At 36.5% G+C, this 26,872-nt stretch overlaps 1 protein-coding gene across 4 annotated transcripts in view; it reads left to right on the top strand.

Annotated features, from left to right (window-relative positions):
- The window catches only part of sli (slit guidance ligand), a 710,118-nt gene that overhangs the window by 651,880 nt on the left and 31,366 nt on the right, over nucleotides 1-26,872 (top strand). For all 4 annotated transcript variants that reach the window (XM_083142573.1, XM_083142572.1, XM_083142575.1 and 1 more), the window contains 10 exons: nucleotides 5,483-5,633; nucleotides 7,455-7,601; nucleotides 9,046-9,117; nucleotides 10,824-10,895; nucleotides 11,969-12,132; nucleotides 14,261-14,393; nucleotides 16,598-16,669; nucleotides 18,959-19,030; nucleotides 23,827-23,898; nucleotides 24,934-25,005. In XM_083142573.1, coding sequence (XP_082998699.1) covers nucleotides 5,483-5,633; nucleotides 7,455-7,601; nucleotides 9,046-9,117; nucleotides 10,824-10,895; nucleotides 11,969-12,132; nucleotides 14,261-14,393; nucleotides 16,598-16,669; nucleotides 18,959-19,030; nucleotides 23,827-23,898; nucleotides 24,934-25,005 — 1,027 coding nt within the window. The remainder of the gene's footprint in view (nucleotides 1-5,482; nucleotides 5,634-7,454; nucleotides 7,602-9,045; nucleotides 9,118-10,823; nucleotides 10,896-11,968; nucleotides 12,133-14,260; nucleotides 14,394-16,597; nucleotides 16,670-18,958; nucleotides 19,031-23,826; nucleotides 23,899-24,933; nucleotides 25,006-26,872) is intronic.

Here is a 26,872-nt window from a genome sequence, read left to right as displayed (position 1 = left end):
GTCATTGAAGAGTGGAAGAAGTACCAAAAGAAGAGTGTGGAGGGGATAGGGGGAGGGGGCAGCATGCAACGAACAAAGTGGAAATACATCTGCTGGATTAATGCAGATGCCAAGGATATGAGGGAAACAAAATAACGAACTGTGCCTGTGTCAGAAAAGTGAAGGGGTAGGGGATGTAAATCGTGTTTCCAGAACTCACGCGAAGAGTATGTTATCGCCACCGACGTTGTCGGATCAGCTGTGTTATCTGACGCCAGCCACACGTAAGGTACAAACTAGGCCATTTGACCTTGCGCTGAAGTCAGCTCTCTGTGCCCGTGTTTGCTTGGGGAAATAGGTGGTTATTGGGCATGAGTGCTTCAGAAGGTTAGTTGACGTGCCCGTGTTCGAAGTGAGTGCAGGGTAAAAGTGCAGGTATACCTAGGACGATGGAGCGTGTATCTGTGGAAGACAGAATTGAAATGATATTCATGTATGGTGAATGTCGACGGAATGTGGACAATGCTGTCACCGAATATGCCAGACGCTATCCGAACAGAGTGCGTTCGCGGTCGACTTTCGCCAGGGTTGTCAAGCAATTTGCAACAGTAGGAAGCGTGTGTCCGCAACAAAGACGGCGTCTAAGAACTGTCACTGGGGAAAATAATGAAATCGCTGTATTAGCTGCAGTGGCGTATAATCCCCATTCCAGCACGCGTAACATAGCTCGCCAGAGTGGGATGTCACATGTCAGTGTTTGGAACATACTCAAGAGGCACAAGTTTCACCCGTACCATGTGTCCCTGCACCAGGAACTTCATGGTGATGATTTCCGTGCACGGATGGTGTTTTGTGAATGGGCACGTGGACAAATACATCGAAATCCGGCATTCTTTCGGGACGTTCTGTTCTCCGAAGCAACATTCACAAACCATGGCCAGGTTAACCTGCACAACATGCACTACTGGAGTGCCGACAACCCACACTGGTTGTGTGAAGTTGAACATCAACGCCCGTGGTCAGTGAACGTATGGTGAGGCATCATGGGTGACAAACTCATTGGTCCGTTTTTCATTGACGGTACATTGAATGGGCGAAAGTATCGCAGTTTCTTGCAGGACGAACTACCGATATTGCTGGAGGATCTAAGCCTTGCACAGCGACAGTCCATGTGGTATCAGCATGATGGTTGTCCGGCGCATTATGCTGCCATAGCTCGGGAAGTATTAACGCGCAAGTTCCATCATCGCTGGATCGGACGACGTGGTCCTGTCAATTGGCCGGCTAGATCACCAGACCTTACTGCGCCAGATTTCTTTTTGTGTGGTTTTCTTAAAGGAATGGTGTATCAAACTGTACCCACAACGCGCAACGACATGATGCAACGAATACGAAATGCTTGCACACAAATTGATGCCGCCAAACTTTTGCGTTGTGAACAGTCATTTCATGCAAGAATAAATAAATGCATCGACGTTCATGGTCACCATTTCGAGCATTTGCTTGGGTAAGGCATGTATGCCCACGCACCACCCCACCCCCACAGGTGAGAGGCAAGGGGACTCACGTGAAACAAGCACCCCACAGGTGAGAGGCAAGGGGACTCACGTGAAACAAGCACCCCACAGGTGAGAGGCAAGGAGACTCACGTGAAACAAGCACCCCACAGGTTCGAGGGTAATAGTATTTGCATTCCATCCTTCCCATCTCCTACACTTTTCTGGCATCCCTGAATACGTTTTTGTGTTTCCCTCATCTCCATGCCATCTGCATTATTCCAGCAGATGTATTTCCACTTTGTTCGTTGCATGCTGCCCCCTCCCCTATCCCATCTGCACTCTTCTTTTGGTACTTCTTCCACTCTTCAATGACACCATCGACAGCAATGAAATTTTCCTCTGCACACGCCATTCTTCGTATTTTCGTGGGGGCCTGTTACTGTTTTTCCATGCACGACATTTACGTGTTTTCAAACATACACATGGCCATATCTCTTTTATTTCGCATGTTGTTGCACCCATGTCAAGCATAATTATTATTTATTTTGACTCCGCGAATCCCAAAATGAAACAAAATTCGGGGGTTCCTATTTGAAAAACACAACGTGCCCCCCCTGCCCCCCAGGGGGGCCCTGTGCGGGGGCTCATTTGTACACCATTAACTTTCCCCCCCGACAAGGATCATGGTTTGTTTGGACCAAATTTTCCTCACATGCATATCACTCCCGCTATTTTGATATGTCAAGTTAAAATTAACACCCTGTATATTAAACGAAAGAGTAACACTCACGGTTTTTTTGGTTCACAAATGTTCAATGTGTGAACCTTTTGTGACCCGGCACACATCCAAACGATAAGACAGCTCTTCCCACACTCTAACAAGCATGTCTGTAGTGATTGAGGTTACAGCTGTTCGTATTCGGCGTCGCAATTATGGTAGATCATTTTGAAGGGGAGGTACGTATACAGCATCTTTAATAAAACCCCACGAAAAGAAATCCCAAGGGGTCAGATCAGGTGACCTGGGGGGGCCATAACAAGCAAGCCCTGTCATTCTTTCCAGTACGACCAATCCAGCGGTCTGGGACCACACCATTTAACCATTCCCGCACACAAGTGTGCCAGTGAGGGGGAGCACCATCTTGTTGCCAGATAAAGTTCTCTGGTTCAGCTGCTAGAAGTTGTGGGAAAAATTATTATTGAAGCATATCCAGGTAGGTTACCCCTGTCACGGTTTCTTCCATGAAGAAGAACGACCCATACACTTGACTTCGAGATACTGCACAGAACACATTGAGTTTAGGTGAGTTTCATTCACATTGAACGAACTCGTGAGGATTTTCGGTCCCCCAAATATGAACATTATGTGTGTTAATCTCAGGAGAAAAGTTGTTACGCTACTTTCTGGATGTGCCTCGTAGATATTAGCAAGGTTATCTCACCTTTTCATCTATCACGGAACCATTTGGATCCATTGACAGGTTGAGAGCAAGAGCAGAATGGGGTAGGGGCCTTGCTTCCACATGTCTAAATATATTAATTAATAACTTTTAATTAACAGGAAGAGTATATTTAGCTATCCCCCACCTTCATGTTTGGAAAGGCAATTGGCAGTTTTGACATCTACAATTAATTGATCACCTGCCTCTCGGAGATATCTAAGGAAGATTTCACACCAAGTCACTTGGGAATGAGCCAATCAGCAAACACCAATGCAGCAGCATGACAGGCTGCACAAGCCCACATTCAATTGTCGAAATCCACATGACATGTGTCACTTGTCACTTTGGTTTGAATTCTCCATAAAAGTAAAAATAAGACACCAATTTACAAATTGTAAACAATACTTAAAATAAGTGATTATCCCTCTTGAGATAAATAAAGAAATAAATGTTTAAAACTAATGATACACTAGGAGTGAGGCTAGCAGATGACAGCTGAGAAAGAGATCATTCAACCCCCACTCCTTGATCACATACATAACTATCTCTGATAATATTTCTCTTGAATGTATTGATAACCAATTGAGGGCTGGGGCCTACCTACCGACTGCTGGCCTCAAACCCCCTCATCCTACTCACTCACCTGAGGTGGGAGATCACCCAACCAGTTAAGGGGTGACATGTGGTCAGCACGACTAACCCCCATTCCTCCTTGTAGGTTTTCATGACCGGGTTATGCTACTCATTCATAGCTTCCCAATATCCTCATGGTGGTGGGTGACCGCCAGTTCCATTCACAGGCCGAACACCCCCATGCATCATATAGCCGAAGCCCAAAACATGACACCTTAGACCACCGTGTGCGACAATGTACTCCTCTGTAAACAATGCCAAATACCCAAATATTGCTCAACATTTAGTCAAAATTATCATGCTTAAGTGCCAGTAATTTATGAGGTTCTTTTTTTAGTTCGATGTTTTATGTTCACTTTATGCACAAATAAGCTAAACAGGACTGGACCTACAGTTTAAAGTGGGATCCAAAGCACTATGTACCTCCACCAGGTATCGAACCTGGAAATCCTTGAGTAGTAGCAGTAGGGGAAGTTGAGGGGGGGGGCAGTGTAGTGATTCATCCACTACATAAATTTCCTTTTCTTATAGTATAGATCAGTGGTTCCCAAAGTGTGCACCGCAGCACCCTGGGATGATGTGCCTAGCTTACAGTGGCGCTGTAAAATGTTCCAATATTTTCACTGAAATGACACTTACTTGTTAGTCAACACATGGTTTTAGATACAACCTCTGACAATAAAGTTCGGTGAATGATCCTGAATATCGAAAGTAGACGAATTCTTAATGAAACCTACCTTACTGTCCTTTGAAGTAGTCCCCTCCCATGGCTATGCACCATTGAGAACGGCTGTACATGTCCTGGAAACTTTTAGAAAAGTCTTCTTTCGGGATGGTGTTCAAGACCCTCGTCACGTTCCCTTGGATGTCCGGAATATCCTCAAATCTCTGACCTTTCAAAGCGATTTTGAGGTGTGGGAAGAGAAAGAAATCTGGAGGATTCAGATCCAAATTTCTTGCAGTGCATTGCTACAGAGGATGAGAGCTGGTGTGTGAGGTGCGACCCTGAAACGAAACGCCAAAGCATGGAATGGCATTCTCCTGCATCACCCCGTCGGAAGAAGGCCAAGGCGGCCGGCAGGAATTCCTTGTGGATCATGCCATCACTGTCAAAGAAAGTGATAAGCATTGTCTTGATGCGTGATTTTTACGCCTTGACCTTCTTCCGACGGGGTGATGCAGGAGAACGCCATTCCATGCTTCGGCGTTTCGTTTCAGGGTCGTACCTCACACCAGCTCTCATCCTCTGTAGCAATGCATTGCAAGAAATTTGGATCTGAATCCTCCAATTTCTTTCTCTTCCCACGCCTCAAAATCGCTTTGAAAGGTCAGAGATTTGAGGATATTCCAGATATCCAACGGAACGTGACAAGGGTCTTGAACACCATCCCGAAAAAAGACTTTTCTAAAAGTTTCCAGGTCATGTACAGCCGTTCTCAACGGTGCATAGCCATGGGAGGGGACTACTTCGAAGGACTGTAAGGTAGGTTTCATTAAGAATTCGTCTACTTTCGATATTCAGGATCATTCACCGAACTTTATTGTCAGAGGTTGTATGATTGTTCCAAATATGTGCTTATTTAATAGTTTTTACATATGAACTTTTCTGAATTTGAAATATGTGTTTATTTTTTAACTTAAGTAACCTAACCACATTAACTGAGCATTGCAAGTTTTAGATAGGCCTACATTCTGACTTGGGGTGCCATGGAAAAATCTTAAAACACCAAGGGCGCAGTGAAACGAAAAAGTTTGGGAACCCCTGATAGATCACAATTGTCCTGTCTGCTTATTGGTGAATTTATACTCTTTGAGAACCAATGGTCTGCATTCTGTTTAATGTATGCGTGTAATTATGATTGCAAAACCATGAACCAGGTAAGGAGGACTTGAGCTGTCCTTGTGCTTTATTCTCATTGTTGCTACCAGGTTCTGAGGAGTTTAGAACGAAGTTCGCTGGAGAGTGCATGATTGACAATGCTTGCCCAGAAGGTTGTTCATGTGAAGGAACAGTTGTGGACTGCTCTGCCCGAGGCTTGAAGGAAGTACCAAAGGATATCCCAATGTACACAACAGAGTTGTAAGTTTTGTGTAAATTCATACAAATTATAGTAGCTTACGTCATATTTTCCAAAGTAAATTAACAAATTTTCAGGAAAGTAAGACTGTGGAAATATCAAATTTGATCCATACAGTTCTTAATTATTCGAAAAGGCTGTGACAACTGGCTACCTACTAATCTTTCAGTTGTCCATCAATGCTTATTTTCTGCCTTCTCAGTTATTCAATCAATATTGATGTTGGTAAATATCCTGAACAATATGCTTTGCTTTTATGTCAAATTAGTGCATAATTAGCTGTCAGTATTCCTAACCCTAATCAGTATCATCACCATAAATACATCCTGTATTATTTGACGTTTACTACAGCAGTACAAGGAGAATCAATCTAGTTTTACAATGCATCTTTGTAATTCTTAGGGGTGGAATAAATTTTAGATACTTATTTATTGCTTGAAGGAAAATTTAAAATATGACTTTACTTTTTATCTCTTATTTTGATACCTGATGAATTGGTAAAAAATTATGAATTGATTAATCAGTAGTTATCAGAGTTATAAGATGAACTCTACACAGTTAAATAAGCCAGATGAATTATGCATACAAATAAAACAAGATTTTAATTCAGTATTTGACTGAAATAATGTCCAACCTAATAAGTTTTGCCCTTGCACATTTCAGAGTAGCTTTGCCAATACTTGTAACGAATTGAACAAACAGATAATGTTGTGTTGTTAATAAGTACTAAGTTGATGATTCATTAAGCAAGATTTCTTCACAACATTGACATCTCATTAATATTTCGATTAATAACCTTCTTCGAAATTTCCAGGACAAATTCTCAGGTACATAACCCACGATGAACTTTGTGACAAATCCTGTCTTCCAACCCATTTTTCGGTCGATTCTTCCTGTAGTGATGAAGCAATGTTCTAATTGACAAACCTTGTCGTATATCCAAATAACTTGTGTCAAAATCCTGACAGTTCTCTCCGCTGAACCATGATTCCGAAACAATAAATTCCTTTCACGTGATAAGGTTAGTGTAATCCACACTTTGGTTCAAAACTTAAATATCTTTGCTCAAACTATCGTTCTTTTATCCATCCTAGGGACTGTGCCATAAATGATATCATCTCGCTCCCCATTGCTTAGACTTACTTCATGATAAATGAAAGTCATTAAGAACAACACCGAACGATGACAACACATGTTTAATTGTGAAAAACTAGCACATAATATATCACAATAAAAACGTATTCATGTATACATTTACTCCATGTTCGTAACTCCATATATATCACCAATCGTGTCCATGGTAACCCACACAGATTATAAACTTTGTTACCTTCTTTATAATTTATATCTATCAATTTATTGCTTCAAGGAAAATTTAAAACATGACTTTGACAATTTTTTATCTCTTATTTCGATACCTGATGAATTGGTAAAAAATTATGAATTGATTAGCCCCATCTAGTTCGCTGCACTTTCTGATACTATGTGTAGTGCAGGAGCAGTGTCAGGCTGGTGCAAGAAAAAGCGATGTTAAAGTTTAGAAGCTTCAAGAAATGCCTGTCTACTACTTGCAACATTCATTTCACTGGTTAACACAAACCATGTGAGCATACACCACACTCTGCACTGTTCCACAACATAGTACAGACACGAAATACACTATTGGATATAAAAAAATAAACGACTCTGTGTTGCACTTTGTAATCAACTAAACACGCGAGCGCAAAAAGTGTCAAAAAAGTGCAGCGAACTACTTGTTCATTCTGTTTCTCTAGAGCCTAAATTTGTGATTTTGCATACTGATTTTCTTTTGGTGTTTGTAGATTACTGAATGATAATGAAATTGGAAGAATCAGATCAGATGGGCTCTTTGGACGCCTTCCAAATTTACAAAAGCTGGATTTTCGACGAAATAGAATAACTGGGATCGAGGAAAATTCATTTGAAGGAGCAGCAAGACTTTCAGATTTGTAAGTAAAAAAATATATATGTTCTTGCCTTTTCTTGATTGATTGATTGATTTATTAGCATCCATTCAACTTTACAAAAGTTTGGAATTGTCACATTGTACATGTACATTTGGAATACATTTATAAAATTATAGGCATAATATAATATAAAATACAATAGATAGCATGAGATACAAGATATCGTATAAAGAGAATAAATGCATGCTCAATGTTATTTTCTTGAGACATATTGCCTAAAAATATGTTTTCTATATTCAATGCTTGCTTAATTTGCTATGACATTATGTACACACATGTATATATATATATACATACACACAAACATAAATTGAGCATTAAATAGTCACCTATACTTACATCTAGATAAATTAAATCGAACAGCAAAGGAAAAATAAAAAAATAATGATGATAGGGCAGTCCTACTTTGTTATATTATATTACATTCAGTACATAATTGTACACCTTTTACCATTAAATACTGCATTTTGAAAAGTTCCAGAAATTAATGTCATAAACCTAGAAAAATGTTTCACAAATGAAGGGGCTAAAAGGTTTATATTTGCTGGAAATTTATGCTGTTGAGACAGACATACAGTGGAAGAATGTTACCGGATAAAGTGTTCATAACAATTATGAAAACAGAATTGGTAGACATGCTTCAAGTCTTCAGGGGGCCCTGTGCCAGATAAAAATAGTGTACAGTTTATTATGAATGCATAGGGTCCTGGTGCTTTGAATTATGCAACTAATCTGATTTTTCTTGACTTCTTGGATCGTTTTTGACTATTTAAAAATATTCAAAATTACTGAAGTAATAATCTAAACAAAGTACTACATAAAAGTTGTGTTTAACCCTAGAAAGGCTACGTCGGATCAAATTCGACCCCAGCTATCGTGTTTTGTTGGTAATTTTTTAAAAATTTACCTTGCTGCGATACCAAAATTTGTGACTTTGTCATGACAACTGTCCTTTAGATCAGCATAATAGTTTTGTGCTTTTGCCGATTTTGACCCCACTTGACCTTTCGTGTTACTATATTTTTCGTATATATGTTTGTATTTTTTGTTGTAACAGTAACCTATAAAATACAGTTCTTGTACATTTTGCACTTATTCTGAACAAAAATGGCCTTATCACAGATATGTAGTCTAAATGAAAATGATATCCATAGCTACACTGAAGACAGTGATGACTATAAAGGATAATGATGGAGAACATAAGAATGAGTAACATGAGAATATATAAAACACTACAAGCCACTACACTCGCGGTCAAGCTTTAGTTTCTACAAATGTTGTTTTGGGAATTGTAAGTTTTCATTCTTGCAAATTATAGCAATGGACAGTAAAAGGCTAGAAATTTGATTTTAAATTTCACATGAAAGTGTGGTCATTAACTATGTAGATTATTCTGTTCACTGATGCAGGTTTTTTTCTTTGACAGGTTGCTGGCAGAAAACAAACTGAGAGAAGTCCATAACAAGATGTTCTTGGGTCTAATCAACTTAAAGGCATTGTAAGTATTTTGAATGGTATTTAAGCTCTTTGGAAGAATAATATTTGTTACACCCAAAACTACATTTCTTGCTAGAATATACTGTTGGCTGTAAGAATAATATCTGCTACTTTCTATGTATTGATGTATCTGATGACATCCGTACTCATGAAATAATGGTTCAACAGATAAATAAAAATTATGATTATTATGATAGTAATAATAATATCTTTATTGAGCGGGTGAGGTTCAGCATATGCTGTTCTCCCACCTAATTCTTGTCAGAATACAGTCTACAGTTACAAACAGTATATATATCCAATAAGAAAAATAAAACAAAACAAAAATTAATAATAATAATTGTTAATAAGTAAGAAAGATGAAAGAAAAACATATGGACAATTTGAAATCAAATAAGAACTGTAAAGATACAATTAAGGAGTATGTGTATACACATAAAACTACATAAAACTAAATTTTAAATACATTCATTAAATACAATATTAAGTATATACATATATATATGTATATAGGCACACACACAATTACACGTAAATGCATATTTGTGAATTTTCAATGGTGCAAGAAGAGAAATATGTGACATGAAGTAATATCTAGTTCTTAAATTGACAGTAATCCATTGTGGGATGTATTTTTATTCATGTGTGCTTCTAGATTCAAACTGTTTACATAGTAGATCAGGGGTGGCCAACACGTCGACCTCGGTCTACCAGTCGACTGGCAAGCCGTGAGAGGTAGCCCGCTGTGCTTTGTTTACTTGAAAGCAAGAAAAAATACCTTCTCATTAAAAGGATGAAAAGATGCTAATGATGAACTGGGGAGATATGGCCTAAAACAGGTGCCAAACCCACAGTACTGAAGCCAAAACGTATTTAATAAATAAATAGTAAATAAATAAATACATAAATAAAATAAAATAATCAATGTCAATTTTATGGTATTGTCCCTTTGCTTCCTTTTTTAGGCTCTCGTTGTTAGGTCTAATAAGATAAGTAGACTGCCAGTGATTCTTGAAATGTAAATTAGCCCTCAAACCAAAAAAGATTGGCCACCGCTGTAGTAGATAGTCCTTTGTTTTGGTTTTAAGAACATGTGGTGTTGATTGGTTAGTTATTGTTATGGGCAATTTATTCCAGGTTGAAACTGCATTTACCGTGCCCAGATAGCACGTAAGTTAACTGCAAATTAAATCGACATTTGATTTAACTTGTAGTTAACTTACATGCTATCTAAATGATGATTCGAAGGAGAGGTACTCTAATGACATGTAAAAAGTTTGTTATGCCCTCGCCTGGAGTGAGAGTGTATTAGAGTGCCTAAATCTGGTTTACTTACTTTTAAAATTTTGTTTATGAAAGTGATATAGTGCAGATGCCTTCTTCTGTCCATTGTTAATATTTTCTTTGTGTTCAAATGAGGCAGGATATGTTCATATTTTCTTATGTTCAATGCAAATTGTATTATGTTGCGTATATGCAATTGTGTGCAGGTTTGTCTCTCCTGCTACTTGCCTCGAGCTTGTGCCACTTCACTTGCCATTTCTCACTTTGGTGTGAAACTGACGTAAAGGTCGGTCATCGAAAGTAAATACTATGTTATTGTGCTGATTCATTCAAGAAGCCTTTCATTTGAATAAGTATTATTACTTTGTAGTCTCAGTAAATTACAAAAACAATGTAATTTTGAGTTTATTTTTATATTTTCAGATCACTGTATGATAATCAGATCACTTGTGTCATGCCGGGATCATTTGATATCTTAACATCTCTTCATACCCTGTAAGTAGCTTCTTTCATTTTTATAAGATTCTAACATATTATGTTTTTAAAATTTTATTTACTATACCCTATCCTGGGAATCTCTGGATCAAGGACATGCATAATGGCAAGGAAGGGGAGAAAGTGAGTGTGTGGAGTGAAGCAGTACACGCTGCTGCAAAAGCTGGTAACTGCAGTTGCTTTCCCCCCTCCTGTTCCCTCACACTTGTTCATTGGTCGAGCCCTCTTGAGTCACTACTTGCACAGAGACTTGTGTTTGCTCACTCCAGTGACTCCTGGGACAGAGTATAAGATTGCTGTTGTTTTTATAAATGATGTAATGTATTTTTTTTAAACAGTGAAGTTGGCAAAGTGAAGTACCACCCCAAATAATATATTGATGTGCATTAATACTTTGTTGTGAATATTGAACTGCACAATAATACATTTGTTTCCCATATATTTTAGAGAAAATTAAAAAATTGGCCTGTGATAGCCGTGGGTATTGCGAGAAATTTTTGTAGGGAATCAGGTCATTGATGTAAAATTCATTAGTGTAAATAATAATAATACATTATAATTTTAACAAATAATATGTTAGTTATTATTATGAAGTCATTGTGGAGGAGCTTCTACTCAATATATCAGATGTGTGAATATCCAACACAACTGTTTTTCTCTACTCTTTTTGACATTTCATACCATTAATATGAAAATGATCAGTTATTATATTTTGTTATCAACTTTACACCTCATTCAAAACAATTTTTTGAAAGTCGAGGGAAAATTTTAGTCCTGAAGATTACATTCTGTGTGACCTCTTACATTTTACACTAAAATTTTTGAGCATACCTTCCAATTTGTTCATTTCAAATTAGAATTGTTCATGTTGACTGACAGGTTCAACCTGCCACCCCTTCTCGCAATGCCCATGGTGATTGCAATTGCAAGAGTATATGAACTGCGTTCCAATTTTCTGCATTGTCAGCTTTTTACGTTACAATTTAATTGAATAGAACACAAAAACTCAGAAGGTTTGTCAATCAGATAATGTGCATTGTTAATAAGATAATGTTTTCACCAATGTATTCCAGAAATTTACTCTCCAATCCCTTCAACTGCAACTGCCATTTGGCTTGGTTTGCTGAGTGGCTGCGAAAGCGAGATCTTACAACTGGAAGCCCACGGTGTCATGCTCCAACTCGAATCAAAGATGTCCCTATTCAGGATCTCCCCACACATGAGTTTAAGTGTGCAAGTGAGTATATGGTAGGGTTTGGAGTAAAAATTACTTTTTTTTTAGGGTGATTGCAGCACCATGCTTTGGCTGCCTCCTCCCCCCCCCCTCCTGCCCAGGGTTGCCCCCAGGTATCCATTGATTTGAGGCAGGGTGAGCCCCAGAGTCTATTTTTATGCAGTATTTCGACCTTAGATCACCCACCCACATGGCAGTCAGATGCCCTACCTAAGGGCGTATCCAGGGGGTGGGTCCAGGGGTTCCGGACCCCCCCCCCCCAATTTCCTTTTTTTTTTTTTTGAAAGGTAGATTCAGCATACTTTCCAATGAGACACTTGATGTGGCAGGTATAGGAAATTCTCTGTGTGTGCATGGTTTGTGGATTCTGAAAATAACATCCACCAAAAGTTTTTTTTTTTTTAGTTTCACACTGAGTAGTGATATACCAGCTGAAAATCTGAATTCAGTTAAATGGAGCTGTCCAAGTGAACCATACCAAGCAAATGATCTTGTAGCTGCAGTTGAAAAGGGGACTTTCTTAATTGTACTCTGTGAAAAGGTTTTCAGTTTTACTGTACAGTTGTCAAAGTATTCAGAGCCCTCATCACAATTTCTTACCCAAGAGATGTCACAGAACTGCTTCAGAGACTTCAGGAGATTTCAGATGAATAGTTCAGTCCAATATTTCAAACTGTTTCTGAAAAGTGTCAACAGACATTCAAAAAAGAAAAAAAAATAAGATAATTATCCTCGTACTATTATAGAAGAGGGACGTGCCATTGGCCTTGGGGGATGGGCACTCCTGGCTGTACCTTCCCCCAAATTTACTTTCTGGATAAGCCCCTGGCCCTCCAGACTAGATCACTGTGGCTATGGTGCACATGTGAACTGCAAACTTCACTCCAATGCCTGTTTTTTTTTTTTTGTTTCTTTCATATTTTGTTTATCTGTGTGCTGTTGTTATTTTTTTACAAGCTCTGATTTTATGATGTCATAATACTAGTTTTTAGATGTGTTCATTATACAGAGTTTGTAGATTGATTTGCTTCATTTTACTTAATTTTTTGTGCCAGTTTTGGCTCATTTGCAAAGATGGGGATGATGAAATTGATGAATGGACACTCGCAAACATCCATGCTCAGGCTGGGATTCTAACGCGGGATCCCTGGCCGATGCTAACCACTTTGCCACAGGGGAGAGCTTATACAGAATTTAGTTTCATCAATGGAGTACTGATTTTAGTTCCTCGTTGTGTTTTAATATGATATGCTTTAAGAATTCATCCCCAAAATATTTCTTCCTTTAATTCTCCTTTAAATCATCATGTTCTTGCTAAGATACTTATGTCCATGTATTAAGAGAAGGAGGCAAATAGCTCCAGTGCTGGTACACCTGTTATAATTTTAATAAACATACAAACAGATTTAAGTTCAGGATATTTGGTGTTTCGTGACAATCCACTAACAGAACTGGCCCTGGCTTTACCAGAATTTTTGCTTGCCAGTTTTACCTGTGTGTCAACAGTTGGTAGGCATGCTAGAGATCCAGGTGTAAGTTCTGATCAAGTTTATATTTTTTGCTGAGTTTCAGTGCATATCTTGTGCATTCCAAAGCATAATGTAATTTGTACTTTCCATTTCCCCATGTTATCCATATTGTAAAGGTAAAATTCCCCATGCACTTTTCATCATGCCGTGAAGGCATATGTAGGGGGGGGATCTGGATCTAGGACCCCACAGATTCTTGATCTCAGCAACTTTTTTTGGGGGGTGATGTGATCAGAACCATGATCCAGTCACCCCCCCCCCCCCCAGGTATCCATTATTTTTAGGCTGGATGAACCCAAGAGCCACCTTATGAAGGAATAAGGCCAGAAAATATTTGGCCTTAGATAACCCACACCGAGAATCGAACCCAGGTTTCTCACATAGCAATCAGATGCCTTACCAACTAGACTACTGTGGGTGGCTCCATCTTTATTGTAAATGGTGGTATTTCTGAACATGTTTCAGCATATTTCATATAACCTGTATCCATCAATTGTGGAGTGTAAAACACTGTTGAATTTTTACTAGACCTTATTGAATAACTGTAAGTTGTGCATTCTTATCATTGTTTTATCTGAAAAAGTTTTATTTTTATTTTTCAGGTGAAAATGATCAAGGCTGCTTAGGTGATAACTACTGTCCACCCAAATGCACATGCACTGGAACTGTTGTTCGCTGTAGCCGAGCTAGACTGAGGGAATTACCTCGAGGAATTCCCACAGAAACATCTGAATTGTAAGCAACACAAACATTTGATGTAATTTGGTTTAACTGCAGAATGAATGCTTCAACCATCATGTTAGCAACAATGGTTCTGTATTAGAATGCAATGTTCCCATTGGAGGCTTCATAGAAGCATACTATCAAACACCAAACTAGCAAAACTGCATATGAAACATACCATGTGAATGCGGGCGAGCTTAGATAGAAGAATCAGGACATATACAAAGGTGAAACAGATAGGTCAAAAATCATGTGCATGCACTCTGGTACAGCAAAGCCAGCAGTGCAGGCACACAGCTTAATTGTTACAAAATTACTATTTTAACTTTTGGTTTTTCATTACTTTTTCCGTGTTGCCTCAACGGAATCAACCTGCAAGCCTCCAAGGTTCATCTTTTTCCGATATGGGGCCATCAACACCCTCTCGTGGCTTCTTGTCAAAACATCTGTGACACATCACCCAGCAATGCCAGCAATGCCAACAAGGCCCCGAAAATCAACAGGCGACCTTGAATGATCCAATGGGAAGGTACTTTATATGGAGGGAAATTTTGTTTTCCAATCGGTAAGGGCTGAAAGAAAGCCAGAGTACCTTTGGTTCAGTCTGTTGATGTCCTCAGTGTTGCAAACTGCATGATTAAGTGTCCAAGTGTACTGTATACTGTCAGCGATGTAGCATATCCACCAAGCTAGTTAAAATATATATTCATAAATAAACTAAAGTTTCAAAACACAGGAGAAACACAAAAATATGATTGCTGACATATATGTGAAAATAAACGTTTCAGAGTGTTCGGTCTATTAAGACAGCTAACATGTCCATGAACACATCTGCCAAATATAGTTGGTAAAACTCGCTGGCCACGGTCACTTTTTTCAAGTGTTTTGCGAGGTGAAAAGTTACTCCTTTTCAGGCAGGTGTTCTATTTGTTTGCTTCAAAAACTTTAGTGTACTATTTATTATGGAAAGAACTACGTGGTGCCAAAGTGGATTTGTGAATATTGCAATGTGTGAAAATCTTGAAAATTGTTTCAATCATCCGCAATCGTCTGGTGCATTAAATACGTTTGACAACAGACCAACTGAAATTTGAAGAAATGAACAACTGCGCCAGGACATTCATCTTTCCCAAACATTAAGGAAACAGTATCAGGTAGTGTGCTAATTTTTTCAGTATAACGTACCATGTAGAAGCACTGAATTTTTGCTTTTCTTAATTTTTCGGGATCTGCTTCCCCAACAGAAAAGGTCACACGCTACTGGCAAAAATAGCAGAACATGCATGGAGTGAATCTCATAGAATTCAGTGGAGCAACGTAACAGTACTCCACAAAGAACCAAATTAGAAACTAAGAAAAATCGAAGAAGCAGTCTTCATAGCAATGGTCCAAAACCCCATAAATCATCCTAGTGTAGAATTCAAGCACACATGGTCCCCTCTCCTAAAAGAAATTATAAATAGCAGCATAAAAGGAGTAAAAATTAGTACAGAATTCTGGAAGTGCCGTGGAGCAGTTGGCCAGAGCACCGGATTCATAGTGAAAAATCGCAGGTTCGTCGTGGGCTCGATCCCCAACACTGGCAAATAAATTTGTTTACCTGAAGATAAGAGAAGAGGTGCATAGTGTTAGAATGAGTATAGTTCAAAGCACTAGACAATGGATAATGTCCAATTAACTTTGCATGCTAATGTAGAACTGTTGTTACCACATTGTGGTACTTTAGTATTATACGGACTACCTCATTTGTCTACGCTAAATTATATTCCCCTCGCCTAATGTAACCTAACCTACCTAACCTAACCTAACCTAACCTAACCTTTTAACGTAGACAAATGAGGTAGTCCATATAATACTAAAGTACCCACATTGTTACAACATTCAGAGAAGCATCATTTTCATGTTGATGGCTGTAAAATTCTGTCGAAGAACTTCTTAATTATTACAAAAGAAAATAAATATTGGGTATTTCAATCGTTTTGCAAAACCATGCATACCTATGTATACTTACTCTTCATGACAGTATGGAAATACTCGCCTGAATCTCGGTATTTAAGTATACAATTAATTTGCTCTTAACATACACCATTGTTTATTATACACTGACATTTGGATCTACAAAGCTACAATTATAATCCTGTAATTATTTTTTATTCTTTCAAAATATAGTTATTTACAATATTTTTAATATATTTTCTGTATTGTTTTTATTGTAGGTACCTTGATGTGAATGAAATTCAAACAATCCATCCTGAAAGACTGAGCCATCTTAAATCACTTACAAGATTGTAAGTACAACTTAAGCATTTGTTGTTGCAAGTACACAATGAATTTGGCTTCTATAAATATAAAATTATTGACATCTTCCAGTAATATTGACAGCCAATATTATGTTAATTAGTAGTGCTATGTATATTGCTTATAATAACTTTGTGCTGTAAAAAATACTGAAACTAAGAATGAATCTAGGAAAACTCGGTGACCAAACCAAAAAAATATATAAACATTGAATATTTGGTGTAGACGAAGAGGGAGAGGAGGCCCAACCAATGGTAATGACTCCCTTACCCCCATCCGATGTTGTTGCTGTGAAGCCAAGGTTAGAATGTATTCATTGGAGTCATTGCGGCTAACAACCCTGTGAGGTCCTCTCTTATATACAAGCTCTGTCAATAAAGTAATGAGACTGGCAACACTGCACACCATCGGACAATGCTGCAGACTCACAAGTCAAGGGAAGGCTATATCAACATCTCATTGACTGTTGGTACAAGTTGCAAGTCATTAGTACCAATAGGTTATTGTTAGTGTAGTTTCCCGTGAAGTGGTTGTTCGGCATGTCTCATGAAAATGAAAGAGTGGAATTTCGCTTTGTGCAAGGCTCAGGAAAAGGCCATGAAAACGTTTGAAAAACTGAAACAGGCCTATGGGGGTCATGTTTTGTTAAGGTTACAACTGCTCAAGTGGCTCAAGTCATTTTCGGAGGGTCGTTAATCTGTCGGAGGTGAACCCCATGCTGGAAGAGCTTCAAATTTGAATACCGGTGACAATATGGAGAGAGTGCGAGCTCTTGTGCTGTCTGACCATCGAATGACCATAAGAATGATAGGTGACGAGTTGGATTTGAACCATAGTGTGTTCCATCAGATTCTAACACAGGAACTGGGCTTGAATGCTTCATTATTAAAATGCCACTTGTCACAGCGATATCTCTGAATTAATTTTTAGCTAAAAGGCACATTCTGTGTTTCTTCAGCCCCTCTATTCCCCTGATATGAGTCCCTGTGGCTTTTTCATGTTCTCCAAACTGAGGATCCACCTCAAACGATGCAATTTTGGTACGGTGGATAACGATGATAAAGCTGTAACTGATGAACTGAAAGTGCTTCCTGTTACCGACTTCCAGCTTTGCTACGAAGAGTGAGAGTAACGTCTCTGGCAATGTGTAGCCTCCCAACGAAATTATTTTGAAGGAGATAAAGTTGATTTTTAGTTTGAACATACATACAGAGGTATGTTAAAACAGTCTCATTACTTTATTGACAGACCTTGTATATGTAAGAAAAATTCTGTTTCAAGATCAGGTTTGAAAGAGTTAACTAGTTAATCCTCATGTTTGCAGTCATTTTTCCTTCCCAGTATCTTTGCAGATGGCGACCCTTCCCCTGTCTTAAGCATCCCTTTAGTAAACAAAGACTTGAAGAAACCTTAAAAATATCTGTGCTTAAATCTCATTTTTCACTACTTGTTCACTTATTAAGGTGGCCAATGAAGTAGGAGACAAGACTCCCACTTATTTCTAGGTAAAATATTCCAAAATTTGTAACATATTTTCCTTGGATTTTTAAAGTTATTATTTCAAAATGGTTCCCAGATAGATTGGGGTGCCAGGGAAAAATGCCAGTGCACCCTGGCCTTGGCACCCTTCTTGTAAGAACAGCTTAGTTCATACTATTGTCACCCGACCCTGTGGCCGAGTGGTTAGCACAAGGGGCCTGGGTTCGAATCCCGGTCGGGCTTGGTTGTTTGTGAATGTCCATTCATCAATTTCATCATTTCATCACTCATCCCCATCTTCGCAAATTAGTCAAGAGGCACAAAACGCGAAGTAAAATAAACTAAATCAATCAATCATACTATTGTCCCCACCCAACACACACTAAACCCCATGTTAATAGATTAATATGTCAGTTGTAGACACTCTTGCCCAATGTCTATCCATGTTTGATTGACACTGAATTTACTAGAAAGATCTTTAGCTTGTACTTTCATTCATAGATGGCAGCACAATATTATATATATATTTATATTTTTTTGTTATAAGAGAACTAATAAGTTGATCACGATTAAATACACTTTGAGCTTTGACACAAGGTAATTGAATTGTAAAAAGGTCCCAGGAAAATATCATTTGTGAGTAATCTAGTAACAATAAGAATTACATTTTAAATACAACTCCTTTCATTTATAATAAAAGTTTTTTTTAGGAGGGAACCTGAAAATGAACTTTATGGTTAATTGTTAGTGTGACTTAGTTGCTTAATGACATGCTAACACATTTACAATTTTCCTTTCAGGGATCTAAGCAACAATCAGATATCCATTTTATCGAACTTTTCGTTTGTCAATTTGACCAAGCTATCAACTTTGTAAGTATTATAATTCTCACAAATAACTTCCATGATAGTTTTTTTTTTTTAAGTAGTCGTACATTTAATCAGTTGATGTAATGATTTTATATGAGTCTATTTGTATTCACCTTTAGATTTTTTTTTTATTTATTGAAATTTCCAATACAGCAGAAGCCATTTTAAACCAGAAAGAAACAACAGTAAAACAATAGACTAAGATTAAAAACAAAAGAACGGATAACATAAAATAAACAAAAATAAAACAAGCCAAAAAAAGTACCAAGGTAAAAAGATCAGTTTCACAAAAGCATTACTTACGTACAATGTTTTCTATGTTGCTGATAAAAAATGAATATGAAGTGAATATATCTATTTGGTTTGAGATGATGTTGGATTGTTTTGATAACCTATGGAATCGTGAACGTTGTATGAGTGAGAGTTGCAGTGTGGAAAGTTTCCTTGCGCCGTGTTTTATGTCTACGCACTCTGAGTGAGAGTTCATGGAGTGGGATGCTGCATCTTAAGTTTCCATTTATGATCTTATATAGCAATTTCATATCTGCAATGTATCTACCAGTTTCTGGAGTATTAATGTGCAGATTTGCAAGCAGATCTCTCTTAGGCATGTGTCTCAGGGCAGGCACTCTATATCGAACGATGGAGAGGGAAAAGCTGAGAACACTGTCGATCTTGCACGTATGAGAATGGGCAGCCATGTTCCAGATTGGTGAACAATATTCTAGAATGGGGGACACAAATGTCTTGAAGTAAATGAAAAGTGCTTTCGGGTTATTGATTTCAGTGAATCTGTAAAGTAGGCCTAGCATATGCATTGCCTTTTTTGTGATGGTTGATATGTGATTATCGAAATTTAGTTTTGAATCTATGAGGATACCTAATTAAATGTGCTGAACATTATTACTCCCTCTGTCCCATAATTATAGTCTGGTATGCCAAAATGGTAACTTTTTATTTATGCCCTTTTGGATACTTGATTGGCCAATTTGTACTGATCCTTGAGTATTAACGTTGTATGACTCATTCCTGTGTTTCATTTTCTTCTTCTGTATACACAAATGTCACAGTTTGAATATCGGACAAGTATTTTGTGACAGCAAACAAAAGTGTACCGGACAATAATTATGGGACGGAGGGAGTAATAAAATTTCATGAATATTTCCATCAGTATGTATATTAAACTTTTCGTTTTGAGGAGGGCATCCATACTTCGATTCAGATGTAAGCAGGCAATGTCATGGACGTCCGCAGGATTTTTTCCAGGGAGGGGCAAGGAAGGTATTTTTTTCCAGGGGGGGGGCAAAGGAAGACAAATTTTCCCTAAAAATAGTGTTGTTCCCTAAAAAACGTTGCTTAAATTTGAATTTATGGTGTTCATGCAATAATTAACACATATTATTGTGGCTAAAATGAAATTATATGTGTGAAATACATATTTTTTGGTTGACTTTCATTTTCCAGGGGGGGGGGGCATGGCCCCCCCTTGCCCCCCCTTGCGGACGCCCATGGGCAATGTGTAAATTCTGTTTAACTTATAAAGTGGACCTGTCTAGGAGAAGTGAATTTCTAAGAACAGTTTTAAAAGTTTTCTTGTGCAATATGGAGTATATATTTAAAGCTTTGCTGCAATCGAGTTGCACATTAACACATGAGGAGTGCTTAAAAATTCTTCATGGCGCAAGAGCTTAACCTTAAGCAGATGGAGCCTTGTGCACATGGATGGGACTTTTTAGACGGGACTTTTCAAGTTTACCCTTTTCAAATTTGCCACAATGTTAAAAAAAAAAAAAAATAGCTCGAGAACTAATTGCCGTACAGAGATAAAATTAGTTTTGTGTGGGTGAAATTTATACCAATAATGAAATTTAATGGAAGAAGAAGAAGAAAATATTTTTTAAAAAAATATATTCAGCATGCTCCTGTGGCCACCATAATAAACCAAAGAGAATAAAAAATGTAGCATGTAGCAGCAGTACTTCCCTACAACCATTCAAAGTTGCATTGAAAATAGGCTGACACTTCTTGAGAGGAAAAAAATATATAAAAGCAGCAGTGTTGCCAGCTTACAGAAACAGTTTCCATAATTTCACTTCTAGTGTCTGCCCTAAGAATGCTGGATGGGCCAAATTTCGAGGGAAGATGTAATGCCTGACCCCAAATTCTGAAAAAGAAACCGAAAATTATGCAACATTTTCAAAAGATGTAATTTTCGGGATTTTTTTAAAATTAGCTGGACCCTTAATAGTCTCGCATTTCACAACATCCAAAATATAAATATATATGGCAAAATAGAGGACACCAAGGTATGTTCTCATCTTAGGAAAAAGATAATACGTAGGAAATCCCCAACAAAAAGAACACAGAAGTGGTTTTCGATCATTTAGAAATTTGTGAATAACAGCCATGGATAATACAATGTTAAGGACAGTTGGATAATGGGCCCATGAAAAGGAGGTTGGGGTGGATTAATTGGGCAAATAATATTATTGGTAAATAGAATATGTTTATTGGCTAACTGTTCAGATGGCACACAACTTTAGTTGTAGTTTATGTACAGTAAGGGTTTTAAAAAAGTGCAGCGTTATCGAGATGTAAATATTTCAACATTCTTACTACACTTTACGTGCTCAACTCTTAATATTTATTTTTCTTTTACCTTCAAATGAGAACAAATAACTAAAGCAAATGAAAGTGGAGATATATTTAAAGTACTGATAACAACACTAATCAATTCATTTCATATGCATTATTTTATAATTTATGGTGAACTAGTGTTTTAAATTTATACATTGTGATTTCTAGTGTTTGATTACCTTATCAAGAAATGTGTTTGTTTTATGTATAATATTTACATGTAAATTACAAGCATGTCATATATACATTACTTTCCAATTGGAGATACAAGTGAGGTCATTCCAATGATTTGATACACTGTAGAAAATATATGCAATGTTTTTTTTGTTTTTGTTTTTTGTGATTCTTTTGTCATTTAATCATGCTATGACAATAAAATTAATACATTGTCATAACAACATTTGAAAATGGTTAGGCTAAGTTCAGAGTTCCACATTTGTGCAATAGTTATACTAATTTAGTCATAGATTGCTCAAAATTTATTCATATAATGCAATTAAATGTTTGAAATTACTATTTAAACTAATTTTATTAAATATGATGTTTAAAAAAGCCAATTTTTATATCATGACAAAATTATCAAATTGTGCAATGTTTTGAATTCATATTCATAACAGTTATTTTTGACTGACAATATGAGAAAAAAATATCTTCAATCATATGTGTTCTTTCAGACAAGAAAGATAAGATACATTGAAATTTATAATTAAATTTATTGAAATTGTGTACATTTGCATTTTCATCAAGGTTTATATACAAAGGTCAACTCTTTAAAATTGTTCAATGTATAATATGATGTCATTCTTGGTATTTTGGATCAACATTCAAAAAATGGTAATTGTAATCATTAGATAAGTATATTGTGATATACATTGTAAAATAGCTGTAACAGAGCAAATATGTGCATTTACTAAACAAACATTCAAGCTGTTAAGAACTTATTGACAAAAATATAAAACAAAAACAATTGAAGATAACACATACTAAAAAATCGGGCTTGAACTAGTTACTCTGATACTAGTTGTCTGTGACTTTTGTTAGGATCTCAAAATGGAACAAAGATAAGTACAGATATAGCAATATGGGATGGATATATATTTGTACAATAATTGTTGCTTTTAAAGCATTAAACTTTGCAATTTTATAATAACTTGGATGCTTAAGTTATGTAGAAGTCTTTTATGAATCTTGAATGAACTTTGGAGCTTGGAAAGTTGTGGAATGGCACTCATATGTATAAAATATGCCATGTTGAATTTGAAGCAGTTAATAGGTATCTGCTTTCATCTTCCTTAACAAGCAAGCTTATTAATGCTACAATTCCTCAAATGAATGCTTTGAGGAAAGTTACATAAAGTGACACACATATGTTCTACATTTGGATGTGATTTAGCCAGATGCTGAGTTTTGAAAACTGAAGATCAGGATTGTAGAAAACCTGGATGAAGAAATTGGCATATTGAGTATACTCAGTTCTAGAATGAACGCATGCTAAATTATAAAAATAAAGACTTACTCTATCTCAAAAGGAGATAATAAAGAAACATTTTCTTCTTATAAATAACATTTATATGTTATAAATGTTCTTGTAAACAAATGCATAATTTGATGCTGTTGTAACTTTTGTTATTTCTTGTTTTTTATCAATATAATTTTCATAAAAATATTTATAATTGTTTGAGCATAAACACTATTCATCAGCATATGTAAGCTGGTATTCCTTTTCAACATATATCCGTAGCTTCCTACTGTGCTATTACATTGATTTGAATTCTGACAGGTATATACATAAAATGATGTGCCAATCAAGACTTCATATTTAACGGAGGACATTTATCAGAGTGATTGATTAGTGAAATAGATTAGACTGAATTGTCTTCTTGATATTTAGTCTCACTTTCTTCTCTTTTCATCACTTTTATCGTTATAATGCATATCTAGTAATGCTAATAGAGAAGAATGATTCATCATGATGAAAAAGACAATAAGAGATTCAAAATAAATTGTCAAATATTTTAATGTCTATTACTCATATCTGGGCTCTGAACTGTGTAAAAGAATAAGAAAAATAAATGTATTGCTTGAAATGGTCTTCAATATTTTAGTAAAAAGTAAACTAAGGTGTTTTTCATGTTCTGGGATTTAAAAATTCTATATTTCAGAATCATCAGCTACAATAAGCTACAGTGCATCCAGAAGAATGCCCTAGCTGGTCTTCGATCTTTAAGAATCATGTAAGTATAACGTGATTGTAGCAGTTACAATTTATCCTTTCTTAATTTTTGACTACTTTAGATCAGGTATCTTGCACAAGATTGTCAGAAAACAAATGAAAATTCTCTTTTGCTTGGTACCATGCTCTTAATCATGCTCTGTCATTGTAGATACACATTTGAAGTTAAATATTTAATATTTCATTTTGGGTGCGTAAGAGGGATTTATTTTTATATGAAAGATGCAGGCAGTGGTGCTAACTTTTGCAAAACATTGGATCGGATGAATTCAGTTGTTTCTTTTTTTAGTGATTCTATGCAATATGTGTCACAAGTAGGCTGAGGATTTTTCCCAAATTCCTTTTTCCTTCCTTGGCCAAAAAATGTAGGCTTTTATGTTTAAGAACCGTTTCAGGCTACTTCTGAAAGGAATATGATTTTTTTTTTTTTTTGCCTATTTCGAAGATAACTGCTTTTTGAGTACCTAATCTTGGAAAAAGATGAAAAAATCTGTTGATTCTCATCAATGTTAGCATCTATTTTGTATTTTTCAGTGCTTTTTGCCTACCAATTTTGAGAGATTTTAATGTCTATCAGTCCTCATCCTGGTTATAAGCTCTTAACCGTCATTGCCTTACTAATAACAATGTGACCACAGATAGTGTTAATAATATAGGACACTGAAAAGTATCATATTGTAGATGCAACAAAAAATATTTTGATAACAGTCAGTAAGTATGTGATTTGTGAGAATTCTTTAAGTGTATAATGATAAACATTTTGTTTGTTTAAGTGCAGGGACTTTATTTCTAAAATAAAATATATATAACAACATGCAAATTATTGAGTATGCTCGAGCGCCTCAGGCTTGTATGAGTTGGCACCATTGCATGCAGGTTGATGTCTGTCACATTGTATGCAGTTACAGCAGATCCGGATCCTCTAGGCTGGGGTTGATTCGACTCCATAGCTATTGCATGCACAAATATTTGAAAAATGATCCTCACAGGTAAAATTCTTTACTAAGATTAACATCATTATTTCTTATTCACCCAGTTCACTCCATGGCAATGACATTTCAATGATACCAGAAGGGACATTCACTGATCTTCAATCCATAACCCACCTGTAAGTATATTCTGTTTTTGTATTTTAATAATGGGTTTGTTATTTTGACCACAAGATGGCACAAGATGTTATTGAATTGATCATAATGCTATTTTATCTGATTTCATTGTAGTAATAATCTATGCAAATTTGGTTTCAAATAAATTTAGTAGTTATTTCATGTAGAAAGAGTGCCAATAGTGACTAACAATTTTAATAATAGTTGAATGAACAAGATGTGTTTTGTATCCCTTTAAAAATATCTGCGTGTACATTTAAACTCATTGCAGATAAAAGCCGTTTTGATTTTTTGTGTCCTTAATTTTAAGTAAACGTTGCAAATAACCTCATACTTGACAAATTTCTGATATAATAAGTAAGATATAGGTAACTGCTGTCAAAATTGCATATTTATGTATTGATTGTACGCATTAAACTGTAGTAATAAACTGAATATGTGTGTGGATGTATGGATGTAAATGTATTTTGTAACTAATGCCAGATAAAGAACATAAACAATTGTATAATCTATATATTTTAATGTCATATATTGTTTTCATACATAATATATGTTTGTAGAATATTTGGGGACAAGGTCGCCCGCAGGATTTTTTCTCAAATAAGATTTCACATCTTTCCCTTCAGCCATAGAAACTTATATTTTATCTATTTTAATTATTATGATTATTATTTTACAAATCATAAAATTGAAATTGACTTGAAAATACTTTGATGTTGTTGACAAGTTCAGATTTGAGTCCGCTATTTAGATAAACTGGATTCCCCTTGCTTCATTTTCATAAACATCTATGAATTGTTTGTGAATAGTTCTTTGTCTTTCTGTACTTTTTCACAATGCACAGATATCAAAAAAGACCACTTAATCTGCTCTCCTTCATGGTACATGTTTATAAGCACTGAAGGGTTCTGAAAAAAAAAAGTAATTCAAAATGACAAGAGCATGAATTGTCAGGGTCAGATCCCAACATTGGGAAATTGTTGTCAGGGCTAAATTCGAAAGGATTTGGTCTTTTCTGTGCTATAAATGGCTGAAATTTTTTCAAATTATCAGTGTTTATTCCAGAAGTGCAAAAAATAATCACTTGAAGGGGAAATAGTGTGTAGAATTCGACATTTTAACCACGTCGGGAAATTTTGAAAGTTTTCAGTTCCAAAAATGTCCCAGCCTGGTCTGGAAATGTGAAATGTTTGTCTCAAACATGGAATTATAAAATTTTCCATCCCAATCCCGTTCTGACCAAAAATTTTCATTCCCATACACCCCTAGTTAAGGCAGTTAACATGATACTAATGTTTCTGGTGAAAAAGTTATCTTGTTATTTTGTTGGAAATGGCAGTTAATTGCTTTAACTTACAGCCTGTCAATCACAGAAAACAATATTATTTGTAATAAAACCGCTACATTCAAATTACACAAACTTTTTCCAGATATCTCTGGGAGGGGGAAGTGCCCCCTCTCCCTCCCCCGTTGCAGGCACCCTTGTTTGGATGTAACTGCTAATTGTAGTACATTGTACTGACATGTTCCATATCATCTGTGGAATGTCAACTACTGTATAATGGTAGATGGAGTTAAATAAATCATATATATACAGATGGTTATCAAAATATTGGAAACACCTATGTTCAGCAACACTGCATCTGTGTGGGCTGGCAACACTGTTCAGTTTGTACAGCTCGCGTTGGACTGTGAGTGTAGAAACGAATGCATACTACACTGCCTATTGTACTACTGACTGCCATCCTTCACCGCAATAACAAATGTCGGCCTCAGCGCACGACTGATCAGTGTTGCCAGCCCACACAGATGCAATGTTGCTGAACATAGGCATTTCTATTATTTTGATAACCATCTGTGTGTGTATAT

Source organism: Lepisma saccharinum, chromosome 21 (assembly GCF_977018435.1).
Source record: "Lepisma saccharinum chromosome 21, izLepSacc3.1, whole genome shotgun sequence".
Classification (NCBI taxonomy): Eukaryota; Metazoa; Arthropoda; class Insecta; order Zygentoma; family Lepismatidae; genus Lepisma; species Lepisma saccharinum.
This window is presented reverse-complemented; position numbering and strand designations above follow the sequence as displayed.